Source organism: Thunnus thynnus, chromosome 4 (genome assembly GCF_963924715.1).
Source record: "Thunnus thynnus chromosome 4, fThuThy2.1, whole genome shotgun sequence".
Taxonomy (NCBI): domain Eukaryota; kingdom Metazoa; phylum Chordata; class Actinopteri; order Scombriformes; family Scombridae; genus Thunnus; species Thunnus thynnus.
Window position 1 is genome coordinate 18,778,919 of NC_089520.1, and position 17,264 is coordinate 18,796,182.

The 17,264-nt window shown below is 38.7% G+C and overlaps 1 protein-coding gene across 2 annotated transcripts; it reads right to left on the reverse strand.

Annotated features, from left to right (window-relative positions):
• Positions 1-342: 342 nt before the first annotated feature.
• Positions 343-15,141, reverse strand: fkbp5 (FKBP prolyl isomerase 5). 2 transcript variants are annotated; one of them, XM_067587167.1, is made up of 11 exons: positions 15,033-15,141; positions 8,653-8,785; positions 8,359-8,503; positions 7,153-7,295; positions 5,018-5,132; positions 4,763-4,919; positions 3,034-3,124; positions 2,723-2,806; positions 2,445-2,630; positions 2,081-2,320; positions 343-1,029 (listed from the first exon to the last, which is right to left on the reverse strand). In XM_067587167.1, the coding sequence occupies exons 2-11, from the start codon at positions 8,755-8,757 to the stop codon at positions 928-930; spliced, it is 1,368 nt and encodes a 455-aa protein (XP_067443268.1). In that variant the 5' UTR covers positions 8,758-8,785; positions 15,033-15,141; the 3' UTR covers positions 343-927. The 2 variants fall into 2 exon arrangements, with proteins under 2 accessions (XP_067443268.1, XP_067443267.1); XM_067587166.1 differs by lacking the exon at positions 15,033-15,141 and adding an exon at positions 12,809-13,183.
• Between the last annotated feature and the right edge of the window lie 2,123 nt (positions 15,142-17,264).

Here is a 17,264-nt window from a genome sequence, read left to right on the forward strand (position 1 = left end):
AGGTTGCAATATGCCGGCGTTACAGATTTATTTTTTGGTAATATTTAGTATCTGTAGTTTGTGCTTTTTTCAGATTTTGCTTACTACTTCTGGCTCCTGCTGATTGAGAACACGAGGTCTGTATCAGTGAATTATGAAAATACTGAAGGTTCATGTCTGGAGGAGGATTTTTAGTATTAAGTATTTAACGTATTTTCAGTATTTCCCAAATTAAATGAATTCAGGCTGTGTAACTTCCTATCCTGTGATAATTTATCTTGAACCAAGCCCTTAGTTATAGGCAATTGGTTCTTATTACTTTTTCACAACAAAAGAATAATCGATTGTGTTTTTGTTGGAAAATACCATCGACCTCACATGACTTGTTGCGCCTTTTATCCAAAGTACATATTGCACATTTTAAAAAAATAGCAAAGTTTCAAGTCTGAATCCCAAGCACCTCGTGATACATGCATGCAGCTGCCTCAAAAAGGCTTAATACCAAATACAAGTCAGAGCAGTTTTGGAATTGGATACAAACTGTGGAGGCACATCTCAACTCTACACAGTAGCCTAATGACAAAGGAAATTGAATTCCTCTGTATGTGTTGAAGAAATGAAAAATAATCCCCCCTCCCCTCAAAAAAAAAAAAGTGGATGGGGGTGGTAGACGTGTTCACCAATCTTAACTCGCTGATTCTGCAGTGCTAATTCCACTGGGAGGTGCATTCTGGCAGTTGCACAGTCCATGTGACAGGGGAAATGCTGTTTGGCTTGCAAACATCCCTGTTTACACTCTGCTTTATATGCAGGAATGGTAATGTTGGATTTTGGGATGAAGAGGTTTGGATCAGAGGCTTTTACATGACTTCATTCCTGCCTCTGCTCTCTGGGTTTGGAAATCAAAGGGAGGCCTGTCTTTCTTTTTCTCCTTTTCAAATGTCACTGTTAGGACAGACAGTCCTGACTCTTCCGTCGGCGTTTAATGCCCACTTCGCCATTCATGGTGCTCCTCACGCTTTCGTCCCGCCTCCTCTTCGTCTTCCCAACCTGGTTAAGAAACAATATAGTGTTTCAGGTGAAGCACAAGTGACTACAGCAGTTGGTGTCATTAGACTGAAACTCCTAAAATCATAGATTCTGCATGTCCCGTGAAGTTGTGCATTTAATGCAATCAGTAAATTCAATCGAAACAACTAAATTTAGATTTGTCATTCAACAAATCAACACTCTGTGTTGCTGCCTCTTTACTCTTGAGATATTTTCTCCTATTTAACTAGGAAGAGCATCAGCATCAATGAGAGAGAAAAATCAACAAATCCATAAATGAACACTAGAGGTCAGTATACTACTAAAAAAAGCACACTGATACACAGAGCAGGACAATATACTGTGAACATATAACTGAAACCTTAAAATAACTTTAATCTGCCATATAAATGCAATTTGAATGAAGGGGGTCCTGCCATAAAATCAAATTATTTTACAGGATATTTGGCAGGTTGCATGAACAGTTCTCACCATTATTCCCAAAATGGCTGATCATTTAGGTCAGTGTTTGCTCTGGATAAAAAGACGGCAGCAGCTCTAATAAAAACGTTCCATCCAGATAAATAACTGTAGCCAGTTTTGTCTCCTGTGTATTTTCCAGAAGTCTTATGAAATACTCTGTTATGTGCTACACTAAAATGCCTCCATTCCCTGACTGCTTAGACATCTCTTAACCATTTCTTGTTTAAATTCTTCTTCACTGAGGATAAGTGAATGTAATGGACCTTGATCTTCATATCAGTGAAAAGTGATGACGATTTGTCAAGGAAATACATAACAATACAGGTCTTAAATTGAATGAAAATAAGATAATTCCTAAAACAATTTAATAAAAAACTGCCGTGTGTGTGTGTGTAAGAGAGAGAGAGATGATAGCCAAGTGTTAGTACAAATCATATAATTTTTAGAGTTTGAATTATTTCTTCTAACTTGATATAACTGTTAATATTTAATACACTTAAAGGAGAGAAAAGTGGAGAGAAATACAAAACACAAGCAGGTCAGGCTGACATTTTCTCTACATTTAGTCAAGAACAGGGAGTTTACAGACCTCAGCATCACGTTCTGCAAATTTCTGGAACATGTTGGTGTAGGTCTTCTTGTCCTGCTCATGATATTCCTTCATCTTGCTCTGGCAGATGGAAATCTGAGCACGAGCTGCTCGATTTGAGGAGTTGACTTGCAGCACTTGCTGAAAGTCTGCCAAGGCCAGGCTGAACTCGTTACGGAGGAGACGGGCCTCCCCGCGACGATACAGAGCCTTTTCATTGCACTCATCAAGCTCAATCACCTTAAACACACACACAGAGTAATTAGTTAAGAATATATCTAGAACGTCCCTGCAGCAGCACAGCAACAATGTTGTGAAATTAAATGCTGTTTACAGGAAATATGGTTAGGGTATTGCTGCTCACCTTGTTGCAGTTCTCTACTGCTTGTGAAAACTCCTTTATCCGCAGGAAACACAACGCTAAATTGAGGTGGGCCTTCATAGCAAATTCTTGTATCCTCTTCAACTGCTCCATCCCAGTTCCACACTCCATCTCTAGCCAGCAAACGATGCGCTGATACTGGATGACTGCCTGTTGGTACCGCCCTGCCTAGTACAAGAAGATAACACCAATTTATGGACACGTTAACAGGAAATATTTATGAGTTGTGATTTAAAAAAAGACCAGCATGGACACTGTACCTTGAAATACTGATTCCCTTTATGCTTAACTTCAGCAGCCAAAGCCAGCTTTTCATGCACGTCCATTTCCCAGGATTCTTTAGCCTTGTGGAAACAGAAAATGTCAGAAAATGTGAGTAAGCATTGTTTTTAAGTTTATTCAGCTGAAATTATTCACAAGCTAAAAGCTCTCTCAAAATGGGCTTCAGTGAAGTTTCTGTAATGGAAAATCAACCCAACGTAACACAAATATATTAATCCAAGTCTAATCTAATGTGATGTAGAATTTGGTTTATTCATTTAGCAAAAACAAAGTAGAAAATAGAGCTCACCCTTTGAAAGTCTTTGAGGGTAATCTCATATACAACGTCTTTGTCTGGTCCAATTTTGAACTCTGCTTTACCTTCGCTTCCAAAGGCGTACCTGTTAAAAAAAAAAAAAAAAACAAGACATGCTGTTCAGAAGGAAAGAAAGAAACAAAGAATAATTGCTAAATCTTTCTTGTGGAATATTCCATTCTACATGTTTAAACTGCCAAATTATGCAGAGAGGTGCTGTCAGCTGTAAACAGCCAACACATGGCATTTGACATTTAATCTACAGGGTAGGGAATTTAAAACCTGGCTGATGCATGTTGCAGCTGTGATACATTTTCATACATTTTATAGTTATATCCCAATTATGCCAAAAGAACACTCTTTCTTTCTGGAAAGAGCTACATCACACAATTGAACAGTTGGTTTTAATAGACCTCCGGATTTTACTATAAAACAGGGCCAGTATGTACTAATTAATATGTGTATTTTGCAAGCAAAGACGCTGATAGTCTTCACTGGGAAAGAAAAATAAACCATCTGTAGGTAAGCTGATGAAGGAGATGTTGTCATGAATGGGATTAGCAAAAATTACATACATACATACACATATACATACATACATACTGCAAAATAAACAATACAGTACAGTTTCTTAAATGGGGAGATATAAGAGTTACATCAACAGAAATGGATCATTCTGATTCCCAAGAAGAACAATAAATGTATAGAGACATATTGTGTGTATGTCTTGAGATAAATGTAGATTTTTGTGATTGAAGCAGGAGAAGCATTATGTATATAGTTTGTTTCTATGTCTTTATTTTCTTCTATTATCTATCTATCTTCTACTTTATTTCTTATTCCATTTTTTGCGTCTGTGTTAGTTGACTGTTTGCTGGTATGAACTCTCGGTATGAACTGTTGGTGTGCTATGAATTCTTGGTACTAATCACCAGTTCTTTGTATTGCTGTTGCCCAGAGGGTTAGTGTAGGCGGGGCTAAATGAAAGATATGATGTGGTTTGGGCTGTTCTGTGTGCTCTATTTATTATTTGTTCCCTCTTTTTGCACTCTATTTTACTTATGGTACAAATATTTTTTTATGATGGAAGAAAAATCTCAACAAGCAAAGTTACAGGGATTTAGTTACCACAGAACAACAAATGAATCACTTGTTTTTGTAATGATATGAGAGGAAAATATTTACATGAATTACAATACTAATTTGACTTTGCTTCATGTTTTGGATGACTGACTTCTCAGCCAGGTGTTGAAGAACTAAGTCATGCACATCACTCTTCAAGCTATGAGACTGGTTTTATAGGTTTTTATATATTTAGATATGACCCTGACAGTCAACACTTTGGAAGTATAGTGCACGTACGTTTACACCAATACAGTATATCTTTAAAGCAGAAGATTTATACAGGATAGGGATATTTAGGGTTTTGTTTTGGCATAATATCAATGTTCAAAAACCCATATTAGACAAATATTACTATAATCGAAAACTGAAACTAAATATATTCCTAATCTGACAAAATTCATACATTGAGCATTGTGAAAATAAAAGATTTTCTATAAGCATAACTTGTTGATTTAAAAGGAAAGTCAGGAAAGGACCACAGGTCAGGTCACAGCATGACAGTTTAGCACAAACAATTACCAAACAAAATCTGACTGAGTGCAATTGCAAAACATAAAATGATGACATGGATCATATTTTAAGATTTTTGGTAACTTACTTTGGTTTTAAGTAAAGTATACAGCACTCTCCTCTCTGCATCTTGTCCATAGCTCGGTCCACTCCCAGGGGAATGCCTTTGTCCTCAGCCTCACTGACAATAAAGCTGACGTCCCTGCAGTCAAACAGTCGACCAGCACAAGTCCCCTCCAGGTGCACTGTGGGACAAACAAATCATGACACAAATTAACCTTCGATGTAACCATTTAGCGGCACAATATTAGTCGCCATCAATGAAGAAAAAGAAGTGGCTTGCCATCAACAGTCGCTCCATCGTTGGGATTAGTGTAACCATCCCCTTTGACCTTTATTCTTCTTATGATGCCGCCGTCGTCTGTGAGCATCTCTCCTTCAAACTTGAGTAGCTCAATCTGTTTTGTAGATAACGTTTATTTATTTGTTGTATTTCACAAATATTGGTTATTGGAATATAAAATTACATCTCTGCAGAACATGTTGTAGGGAAAGAAGGGTTTGGTGTGGGAGGAGAAAAGCAAACACATAACAAAAAACAAGTAGGAGTCGTCACGTAAATCATGAAAAAAATAATCAAAATCAATAAACTGAGTGGAATGTTTAAACTCATGACTCTTTGTTCTTGATGGCTATAATATTCCATCTTGTCTTGTGCATCATTTTATACACATTTCCCCAAAATTCAACCTGACATATGTGGTATCTTTGGAAAATTTTGGATCTCAGCTAAAATTTAAAATAAGGTTCTGTGGGTTTGAACAAAGTTTGGCTGCATAGCATGAGCTTGTAGTGACTGATCCATGGGTGGGTAAGTGGGGTTTATGAGGCTAAATAACATGTAACAAAAAATGTCAGTATGTTTGTGAAGCTAAAAATATTTGAATAACTTGAATATGCTCAGCACATGAGCGATCACATATGAAATCAACATTGAACACCTAACTATAAAACTTTCTGTAACATCTGATACACTTGAATTTTGCTGCAAGTGATACAGTGGGAGCATTGAAAAAATGAACACTTCTGGGAGGTAGAATATTAAATTTTATGACTGAGATGTGTCCTTCGGGGGTAACCAAGCAGCAACCTCCAAGGCTAAAAAATGAAGCCAATGCAGAAGTGCCAAAAACTGCAGTTCCTTGAATGGCCACTTGAGGCTGGTTCCAAAAGTGAGTCAATGCCCATAGACCCCCATGTTAAAATGCCCAACTTTACAGCAGAAATAAACATGTTTACAGCCTGGCACAAAAACGGTTTTGGTCTCTATAGCTAATTTCCCCATTCATGACAACTGTACAGGGTTTTTTTTATAACTCACCCATTTAAATTTTATTAAGCCGTAAAGTTATGCATAATTAAGGACGTGGCTGCTTTGAGTGACAGGTTGCTAGCCACTAGGTGGCTTGTTTCAACAACCAGCCTTCATTCGGCTCGCCTCAGCTCCACCTCTTTGCCCATTTTGGATTAGCCGGGAGTTAGGTGCATGGATGTATAGAGAGAACTGGATACAGGAACAACACCAGGCTTTGAAGCTAATTTGACACAGCGACCAAATCATGTAATTACAATGTCACGTGACACTATTGGGCCCAAAAAGACTTTTTTCCATAGACTTACATTGTGAAAGAGACATCTGTAAATTAGTGGATACATTTTTTTGAGCGTCACAACCCCTGCGAAATGACTTGTCTCACTGTCATAATTTGATCAGTTCAGTCCAATCACATTTTGAAAGTCTAGAAGAGCCGCACAATTGAATTGTTTTATCCCCACGCAAGTTAGCTGGAGGGCTAAGCCGGAAGTAGCCGGCTCAGCTGTCAAAAGTCACTAGTGTGCTTGCTCTGTCATCCCAACAGATGCAGAAGCAATGCAGAAGAAGTTGAACTTTTTTGGCTTCATGCACCACCAAGCAACTTTCATAGGAATGAACGGGGCCCCGCCTCCGACACTATATCCAGTTCTCTCTATACATCCATGGTTAGGTGGAGTCAGGCACTGCCAAGATGGCGACGGCCGGAGCCGCACACTTTGAGCTTTAAAACTGCTCTTCAGAAACCAATGGGTGACATCACAGTGGCTTTGTTCATATTTTTTATAGTCTATGGGGGTAACTTGTAAAGCAGAGCAGTTGAATAAATCTCAATTGAGTTTTCTCAGGACTGAATTATAATTATCGATGATTATAGAGGATAGAAACCCTCTAAAATGTATCCCTACTGAGCTCCAAACAGACTTGTAAGAGTAGCAACTGGACTACTCTGACTGAGGAGGATTAAAATAGACAAACCAGTTAATTTTATGACCGGAGACCTCCATCTGCAGAGACTGACACATGCTCCTAAATTATCAGAGTCCCTCAGTGTGATGCAGAAATAATGCACAGCACAAATAGCAGCAGTGACGTTCAGTTCCTACCTCAAACAGTACTGAAGAGTTGGGAGGAATTTTGTCGGGATTTCCAGCAGATCCATAAGCATACTCTGGCTTACACAGTAGTGTGCACACCTCACCCTTCTGCATAGACAACACACCAATATCCCAAGCCTTGAGGACTTGTCCTGTTTGTAGCAAAGCAAATTAAAAAAAAAAAAAAAACAATGAGAAGAAACATTGCTTGTTCATAAAACAGGCTCTGAGACTGTGTAATAATTGAAAATTTCAGGTATAATGATAAGAATTTAATGGAATAGTTCAACATTTTGGGAAATACGCTTCTTCGTAGAGTTAGATGAGAAGAAGAATACCACTCTCATGCCTGTTGGCTAAATACAAAGCTGCCACCAGCAGCTGGTTAGCTTGGCTTAGCATAAAGACTGGGAATGGGGGAAATACCGAGCCAAAGATTAAAAATTCCACCCACCAGCACCTCAAAAGCAACAAAATTAACACGTTATATCTCGTTTGTTTGTTTTTTCGTAAAGTAAAAACATCAAGTCGCAGTCTTATGGAAGGCTATATGCAAGAATATTTTTTGGCAGGGTGAAGAATCTTGTCACCATGAGATTGCAAGGCAAACAGTGAAAATTCCAGCAAAGAAATAGTCCCCCACATAACCCGCTGTGAAACCACAACATGTCATTTTTTGTACAGTTTAAACTAACAAGATAGCTATTACATGTTAATTACTGAGCTTTGGAGGTGCTGGTAGACAGCACTTTTAACTTTGAACAGAACCAGACTAGCTGTCTTTCCCTATGTTTCCAGTCTTTATGCAAAGCTAAGCTAACCAACTGTTGGCCGTAGGTTTACATTCAACAGACGAACCCATTCAATATTTATTTCCACACTCCTTGCACTTTTCACACCTTTGCACTATTTATATTATGTTTACAGTTATCGAAACGGTTTCATCTGTATACAGACATTGTATGAAACTCCACTTGCTTGTATCTTTCTAAGGATTTTTGTGTCTAAGCACAGTAAGAGCAACTAGAAACCAGAGTCAGATTCTTTGTTTGCATAAATATACTTGGCAAATAAAGCTAATTCCCATTTTGATCTTCTCATTTAACTCTAACTATCTAAATGTCAAATCATTCCTTATAGTAAGAGACAACACTAAGGCACTACTAGATGTGATTGTAATACATGCAGTAATATATTGCATGAAAAGTCTCCTACCCTTGCCGACATTGAAGCAAAAAGATTCCTTGCGATCTCGGCTGCTGTCAAACTTCTTCCCAGTGAGCAGCTTTCCAGTGTAGTGGACTGTCACTTTGTCCCCAATCATCGGTCGATCTCCATCTATCCCCTGACGCTTTACAACCTGGAAACAGGAAGACAAGCCTCCAGTTTAACTGAGAAAACTTACAACATTTGACAGAGAGGAGCTGGAAGATCCAGAGAAGATAAAAATCATGATCATGCCATACATTGGGAAGATGAGTCCTAATTTGAAGCAATGACAATAAATACCTTGATCACTCCTTGGTCTTTATTAGGTGTTACATCAATGCCCTTTGCAGCAAACACAGCTGTGGCTGATTGGCCGTCCATTGGCAGATCCTGATCACTGGTCATTTTTGCGTGTGGGCATCACACGGTAACACTGTAAACATTTGTTTAAAAGCACACGAGCCTACGTGTTAGCAATTTGAGTTCCATAAACAACATGTCCTCATGTCTCATGTTTTCACTTTGGAACAAAGTTGCAACAAAGACAATTCAACATGAAATAAATCTAATTTGTGGAGCTGGAGTGGAAAATCACAATCTCAGACAAAAATATCTGTACCAGATCACCATAATCCACGCAGTAACTATGACTTTTTCCTCCACATTATATAACTTGCAGCTATTTAAGGACACTTTGCACTGAAGATACAGTTTTGCTGAAAAAGCCATCCTAGCATTGCTCCCAGTTGTGTGAGGAACATTACCTTGAACTGTAGTTGATATCACTCAACTGTATCGGACCGTCTCTGATCCACCACACATGAAGTAATTACATAACTATAAATCTACATTAAAGGCAGCGGCTAGGTTTATTTTGTAACACTCACTGAGTACAGTACGTTCATGACTGTTAGTTTATAACCCTTTGTGATCTTTGACAGCAGGATCTATAAATGGCATCCAGACATTTTATTGACACCAAAATTAAATCCACAGTAGAGCAGAGCCTCATTGAGATATCTTCACTGTTCATTTTGCAATGAGTCTTTCATTTGTCTTGTTTCTAAAACCCTTATGTGCACAGGAAAGTTTGGCTTTCACCACACTCAAATATAGCTGCACCATCACAGAGTTGTGTCATTTCTCTTGCAGTATTTGAGACAGGTGGAACTTTTGAATTGGATCTCTTCAACTTAGAGGTGATACAATATCTTAACAGTATTTGTGGCTTGTCTGTTTTTCTGTTTTCTGTCTGATTTTGTGATATACTGTATAGTAGCTTACTGTAGATAGATAGATAGATAGATAGATAGATAGATAGATAGATAGATAGATAGATAGATAGATAGATAGATAGATAGATAGATGAATCTGTCTCACACCTCCATGTGTCAAAAAAGTCTTTCGTCAACAGCACTGCCAGAGCAATAAAGCTGTAATGACATGTTGGTGTTACAGCTGCTAAATGTTTCCTCTCTCATCACAGGAGCAATCGCTGTCGACATGCATTGTTACTGCGTCAGTACACATGCCTGCAGGCATTTTCAGTCTGCCCAGGCAAAATAATCTTGACATTGTTTGAAGACAATGAAAAAGCTACTTGGATATGTTAAACATGTTGGCAAACAGTTTTTGGTGATCATTATCATGTGCAACAGCTGAGACGTTAACACTTGCTCACGTAGCATCAGCTGCCCTGGCAGCATGTGGAGTTGATACTAAGGTTAGCACTTTGGCTGGAGTTGTGAAGTAACAAATGGAAATGTAACACCTATGATGAGATAATAGGTGGTAGGCTGACCAACAAGTGTTAACAAAGGAAACAAGATACTTATACAAAATGTACATGTTACAAACGAAAAAACGACCCAACTTCTTGCTTAAATTGTCGGTTTCCACCAGGAGAAAAAGGTTTATGTAAAGGCCTTGGTTTCTACTTGTTTGTGTTGTCTGTGTTTATAAGAACCACAGATAAGAGATTATCTTTCTGATGTTGCAGGGAAGACTCTCTTGCAAATTTTATCATTACAACTTAACTCTTACGCATCATTCGAGCTCCCCTGCACTGGAAATTATGTAACATTTGGACATAGTGAGATCATTTAAAACAGGTACAGCGAGAAAGACTTTGTCCGTTCTGCTGAAGCAAACAACATTTAAAAACATTTTTAAACAATATTTAATTGGACAACCTGTTCATATTTACTGCAAAGTCTAAAGGGAGTCTTTGTGAGGGAGACGATGATGAAACGGCAGTCTTGTGGCCACTTAACATTTCCACAGAGATGGTTTAAGGTTATGAACTTTACTCAAAGGCAGTGCGTTGTGAGAGAGAGAGAAACGTCAGATCTGATCCTAGATTTTTCCCTGTTCTCTCTGACTTTCAGGACATCCCAGATGCTGTTAACGATCATGTGCAAATATTAGGACATTCAGCCATCGTCACTAAGTTCTTAAAGAGCCTGCAAGTACAAACGTTAAGCAACAGAGCCTGGCCTCAACTTGGCGATTAGCTCATTGAATTGAATATTGATGAGGAAATTCAAACTCATTTTCTTAGTGGGAGCAAGATCTTAAGGAGCAGTAAGAGCTCAAGCCATGGCACCACCCGTGTGCCTAAACCCCCAGGGTAAAACTATAAAGATCTGTCCTACTGATATCTGCACAATTTATTCCAGTTCTTCAAATTTGTGTCACTCAAGAGGATCAAGTGTTCATTCACTGAACTCCTCAACACAAGCAGAGGACAAAATGTCTCTTCAGAAGCAACACCTTGTCCTGTGTGTTTTAAATTTCATGGATTTCATTTTAGATGTTAACTCGTGTGTGTGTGTGCGTGTGTGTGTGTGTATGTGACTGTGTGTGTGTGTGTGTGTGTGTGTTTTGGTGTGTGTGTGAGAGTGTGTGTGTGTGTGTGTGTCTGAACACAATGTTCCTTCTATTCACAGTTCCCCGCTGGCAAAGCCTGATGGTGCTCACCAATCTGAGACCCCCTCACGTACAACCCAGCTTCATTTTCCTGATGAAAATAGGCAGATTTTAATTGTTCAAATTGACCTCACCTTTACATTTGCTTTAAAACAATACTCCAATTTAAATAAAACAAGTGGAGCATTACTGTGATGATTTACCACCATCAATAAATCCCCCATAATCAAAAGATTCTTTCCATCAGTTTCATCATTTTACTTTTTTCCTTTTCATGTATGAAAAAAATATGTCTGAACCCAGAATAGCACTGAAAGTACTTAACGACACTGATAAGATGGCATGAAGACTATATGTACCTAAACTCTGATACCCTGCGGAGGAATGCAGGAACACACAACACAATGAGGCACAGACCACAGCTACAGACGCACACATTATATCTTGTACATTCTGTCTCACATCCGTACTCTGCTGACATCCTGAAGCAATGCATTGTCTGACATGGGAGAAGCTTTTTTAACCTGACATTTGCATCACAGGGTATTAAAGAGGATGCAGGCAAAGCATGTAAAGTTGCTTTTACAGCCATCCCTTTCTGGAAATCCTGCTTCGATGGCAAACACATGTATTACTTTTTATGAGGAATGACCCTCTGCTTGAATTTGACAGTGTGTTTTCAGGAGGGATTAAAGCAAAGATAAAGAGCTGGCCACACTTTAGTTACCTAAGCTTTTCATGTTAGTGTATTTATACATGAAGCAATTATCTTCATTAAATAACTCCCTAGGGCCGTCTGATTCATCTCTCGGACTTTGCCCCCCAACCCATATCCATTGTCAGTGCGTATATAGGTGAAGTGTGCCTTTATCTCACCACCTCATCTGAATCTAAATGCATGTAGGATGTCACCCATGTACTTTCATTTCTCAGAAGGCTGCCATTATGTCCTGTGAATGTACCAGTGGGTCCAAAATGAGTACGAATAAGCACAGAGTGAACTAGTAGAATCAGGGTTACACAACCTGTAATTTCTGAAGATACACCTAAGCCTAAAGGGATTCTGGATGTAAACTGTTGTCCTCATCCACCTCCGAGGGGAACCACAGCCAAGTGCCACATTTACACACACTCTCACCCACACACACACACACACACACACACACACACATAGACACAGGGAGTCTTATCAGCCCTTATTTTCCAGAGCACAGTAGGATACAGCTGTAACCTCAAATGCCCCCACACGTGTGGTAAATTCAACAGTGCATCCATCCTGCAACACCATTATAACCAAACACGGCACCTCGATTTTTTTAAATCATGAACTGTTTTACACTTGTTTATGTTTAGATTTTTTTAAACCGTTATTTCTTATGCATAACAAGTGTCCTGACTCAGCCAGGCGTGAGCAGAAAGCACTACAGAAGCCGGTAAACCTTATACGTCTTAATTAACTTCTTAATTAAGTCTTTTAGCAGCAGAGCAGTAGACTGTATATAGAGAGAGAATAAACTGAAGCACTCACCTTTCCTTATGGTCCTGTTTTTTTGTAATTTTCTCTCCACGGCGACCCGCTGAAATTTCAGTTGGTAGATGTTTTTTAAAAGCCGCGTCTATTCCTCCTAATTCAAGCCCGCCCCTCTCATCTCACATCCAGGGTACTAAATGTTCTGCACATGTGGTTCTTATGTAGCGCAGCTTTTCTTTTTTTTTTTCCCTTGTCTTTTTCCCTTTATCCTCTGCTCTCTAATGACGAAAAACGTGCCGGTGTAGTAGCCACATGGAGCACAGACTTCAAAATGACACAGGCTGAGGGAGAGAAGCACAGCGAGCGAACGAGCGAGAGAGAGAGAGAGAGAAAGAGAGAGAGAGAGAGGCAGAGAGAGAGAGAGTAGAATAGAGTAGAGTTGTGGGAGGGCGTTTAGTGTAAAATTAAGGGCAGGTCTTGGAAAGCAGCCACAAAGTAACACAATGTTCCGGCTGTACTGTAGCTGTACCGCAGCCGCTGCTGATGAGAACACTGTGTTCCAATAGACACCCTGACCTGTAACCCGTTCCGTGCCGAGCCAGGCCGGGAACAGCCTGTACCGCAGCAGGCTGTCCTCTCCGCTCAGCTGACAACACATATCATCAACAGTACTGTGTAATAGCCCAGCCTTTAGCTGCCGCCTGCTGCCACACACACACGGGGTGTGTAAGCACCGAAATTAAAGCACACCTCACTGCCCGATAAGAAGCGCGGAGTGACGGATTACACGGTGAAAACCCCGCCTTCTTTATTTTTGTTTACCGGAGATTCTTTTTTCTCTCTGTTTTTGATGGTAAAAGTACAAGTGCTGTCACGTTTTTTTATAGGCTAACTCATTCGCAGGTAGGGATTTCGACAAACATGCTCACATTATTGTTGTTTTTTTATACAGTATTTCCTTGTTGTGATTTTTTACTGGGTGGAGATTTCTCATCTTTTCCTAAACAACTTGTGTTTACATTACTGCTGTGTTTACAGTGGTTTGTGTGTGTGTGTGTGTGTGTGTGTGTGTCTGTGTGTGTCTGTGTGTGTAAAAAATAACAACACTAATTAAAAAAAACACCACAAGTAGCCTACAAGTCATATTTTTTTAAGGAAAAGTTAGGAAACATAACTATGACATTAAACTTGATTAAACAGTACAGCAAATACATATAAGGATTATAAAAGTAAAACTCACCAAGAATGGTCCTTTTAATAAGTAATAAACCTGGTTAAGTTGTTGTTATTTGTAATTATTTCTTGTAACATTGTGAAGTAGTGTGTCATATTTTAATAGCTTTTGTTTTGCAAGTAATCTGAAATGTAGTAAAGTGTAAATTATGAATACTCAAGTAAAATGACCTGTATTTGAACTTTCCCTACCTAATCTATCACAGTAAGCGTTTCCATCTCAGCAGCATTAAATATATTAAAGATAAATGTGTTGATAATAAATGATAGTCCCTGTCAAAGTGTTAAATGATAAATCAAAGTAATAAACTGTCCAGCTGAAGTGTTGGGAAGTATACCATTGTGAGCTCTTGTTCTTCAAGTAAAATCTTCATCTGTAAAGAAAATAGTGCAGCTAATTGGCTGTAAAACATAAATTCATATTAAAGTTCTAAGAGTAAAAAGTGTAAATACTCAAGTAAAGGAGCAGTATGTCAAAACTGTACTGAAATAAAGTACTTGAATAAACATGTTTAGTTACTTCTTAGGTAGCCTGTTGTAATTTATGTTTCCCATCTTATTAAAAGAATACTCCCAGTCAAAGTGTAATATGATATCTTAGAGTAATAAACATGTCCAGGTGTTGTCATGTGTAATTACTTTGTGTAATGTTCTGAAGTATCATTCATCATCTTTTACGAGCTCTTGTTTTGAGAGTCTAATCTGCAAAGGAAAGAGTGCAGCTATAAACTACTAAAGCATACCGTCATTTTCTCAGAAATATGATGGAAATACTCAGGAACCTTTACCGCAGAACGTTACTTAAACAGCACTCAGTGAACATGTTTACTTCCTAACTGACAAGTTTCCCATGTGACCAGTCGTATATGTTATAATTAGCCTGTATTCACAACTTCCTAAAAAGACAACTCTTTCTTTATTATATTAAAATAAATAAGTGACGCTTAAGGGACGCTTCATTACTCAGTGAAATCTAAATATGATATCCCAGTTGTGTTTACAAGATCATTTCTAACAATATCTCCACGTGATTCTCTGATTTACTCACCTTGAAGCAGAGGGTTGTCAATACATGCCAGTGTCTGTAGTAACCACATGGAGTAAAGAATTAAAAAAGACAAAGGATAGAAAGAGGTAGACATGAGAGAGAGGAACAGAGCAGTGTAGTTTAAAGTTGTAGGAGTCATAATTATTGTCTCATCCCATTGGAAAAAAGCCTGCCTGTGATTTCACAAGTGGCAAATATATATCTACTTTTATGGCTCTGACCATAAGGCATGAAAAACTGGCACACTAAGTCACTCTCAGACCAGAGTACAACGCTCTTCATTGTGATCAGTACATGCGACCATTGCTTATTCAGAAATGTTTTTATGTGGCACAATCGAACCTATCGCCCTCATCGCATTCTGCTATAGATAAGTGACATGTTCAGATATGAGTTTGACCATTATAGCATTGGTGGATCTGATAAATGAGCTCTGAACTTCTGAGCCAAACTTCTCTTTGTATTTAAAAACAGACTTTGAACAGAAGACATTTAACTTCCCCCCTGTGAACCAAAACCCCCAGAAACACCAGCTAGATAATGATGAAATCTTGCTTTGAATAAGTTCCGCTTTATGAACATAAGATATAAACTAAAAAATGTCCATCATCCCCTCAGCCATTGTTGTCCTAAATAAATCGCACTATAGGCACATACAGATATATTCACGCCTAAACTTGCCTTGATGTTAGCATTCAACAGTTTACTGTGATGTTTTTGCTGTTTTACTGTGTCTACTTTGTTTTTGTGACATTTGTCCACCTTTGTCTTCAATTGAGCCTTGTCAAAGAGGAATTTCTGTCACTATGTGGCAGACAATAAAGTTTCTTGAAGCTTAAATCTTGAAAAATGTGTAATCTGCTCATTTATCTGCTGCATTGTGTGTGTATGTGTGTGGGGCGGGTGGGGTGGGGAGGGGGCAAGAGCAGCAAAATTCCCATGATGGTCATAAAAGATTTTTATGACTTTGCTGTAGTGGTCTGAGGACACTATTATACTATTACGTCCAATAAATTGCAATTACAGTTCCAATTGCAATAAAGCATGTTTTATGGCGGCTGCTTGTATTTATGTTCATCCTTTTTTTTTGCATTAAAATGCTTACAAACTTTACAACACTGCAGTCGTTCTTTGTTTGAATATATCTTTGACCCAAAAAGTTCACCTCATGTGGGAAAGTTAAAACTCCATCTGTTCCATTATGGTTTGATCTGAGGTGCTTAGATAGTTAAAACTTTATTGCAGGTTTCTGGTGGGTGAATCCCACAGTCAGAGGCGGCGAGGACACTGTCTGACCACACTGCTGGAAGACAGCCAGGCAGCTATTGAAGGGAACATGATGATCCTGTTAATTATAAAGGTGACATAACACAAGTGAACCTGATTCTGCAAACCCACAGGGATGTTGTCAACCAGCTGAGTAATCCTCTGAGCAATCGGATATCGGAAGAAAGTGGGTTTCACACATTCTATTAGGACATTTTATTCACTTTAAAAGCAGAAATAGTACATAAACAGAACAACTGTGGTCTTGTGATCTAAGATCACAACCAGCCTCTGCCAAGCAACACCGCCAACCTGGTGCTATTAACAATAAATACATAGATCATTTGCAAAAATCGCCAAGAGAGTTGGGCCCAGCTCGTGGCAGAGTTTTGTTTGTTTTCCCAAAAACCCTCGTCTGAACTGCGGTGTCCTGGTAGCTTTGTTGGCACTTCCTCCTCCTGTGTATACTTAAGTGGAGGTTAAAAATGAACTCAGCTGAACTGAGATGAACTGAAATGCATGAATAGATTTCTGTATTGACACATGGTTTGAGATGGTGTCTTCCTTCCTGAAACATCACGAACATCTTGTTTCTGTTCTGATGAAATCACAAGCCTTGTAGGAAACAGGAAAATTAGACGGTCAAAGGTTATTCTGCTATTTATAGCTGTTTAGTATGAATATAATGCACATATTTATGGGAAATGCATACAGATATATCACTCATATTCAGGGATTAGGGCCTCTTATGCACTAAGTAAAACATTTTAGTACAATATTTCCTTCTTTAAGCATTTAAGTCTTTGTCACATTAACAGTAAGTCTTCTAGATAAATGGCTAACACATTTCACTAAATAATATATTAAGTCAAAAAAAAATCTGACAGGCAATTGTGAGAATACGTCTGTCTGAATGAGTGTCTTGGTGTAACCAGAAGCACGCGGGTGAGTTCATTCAGGGATACA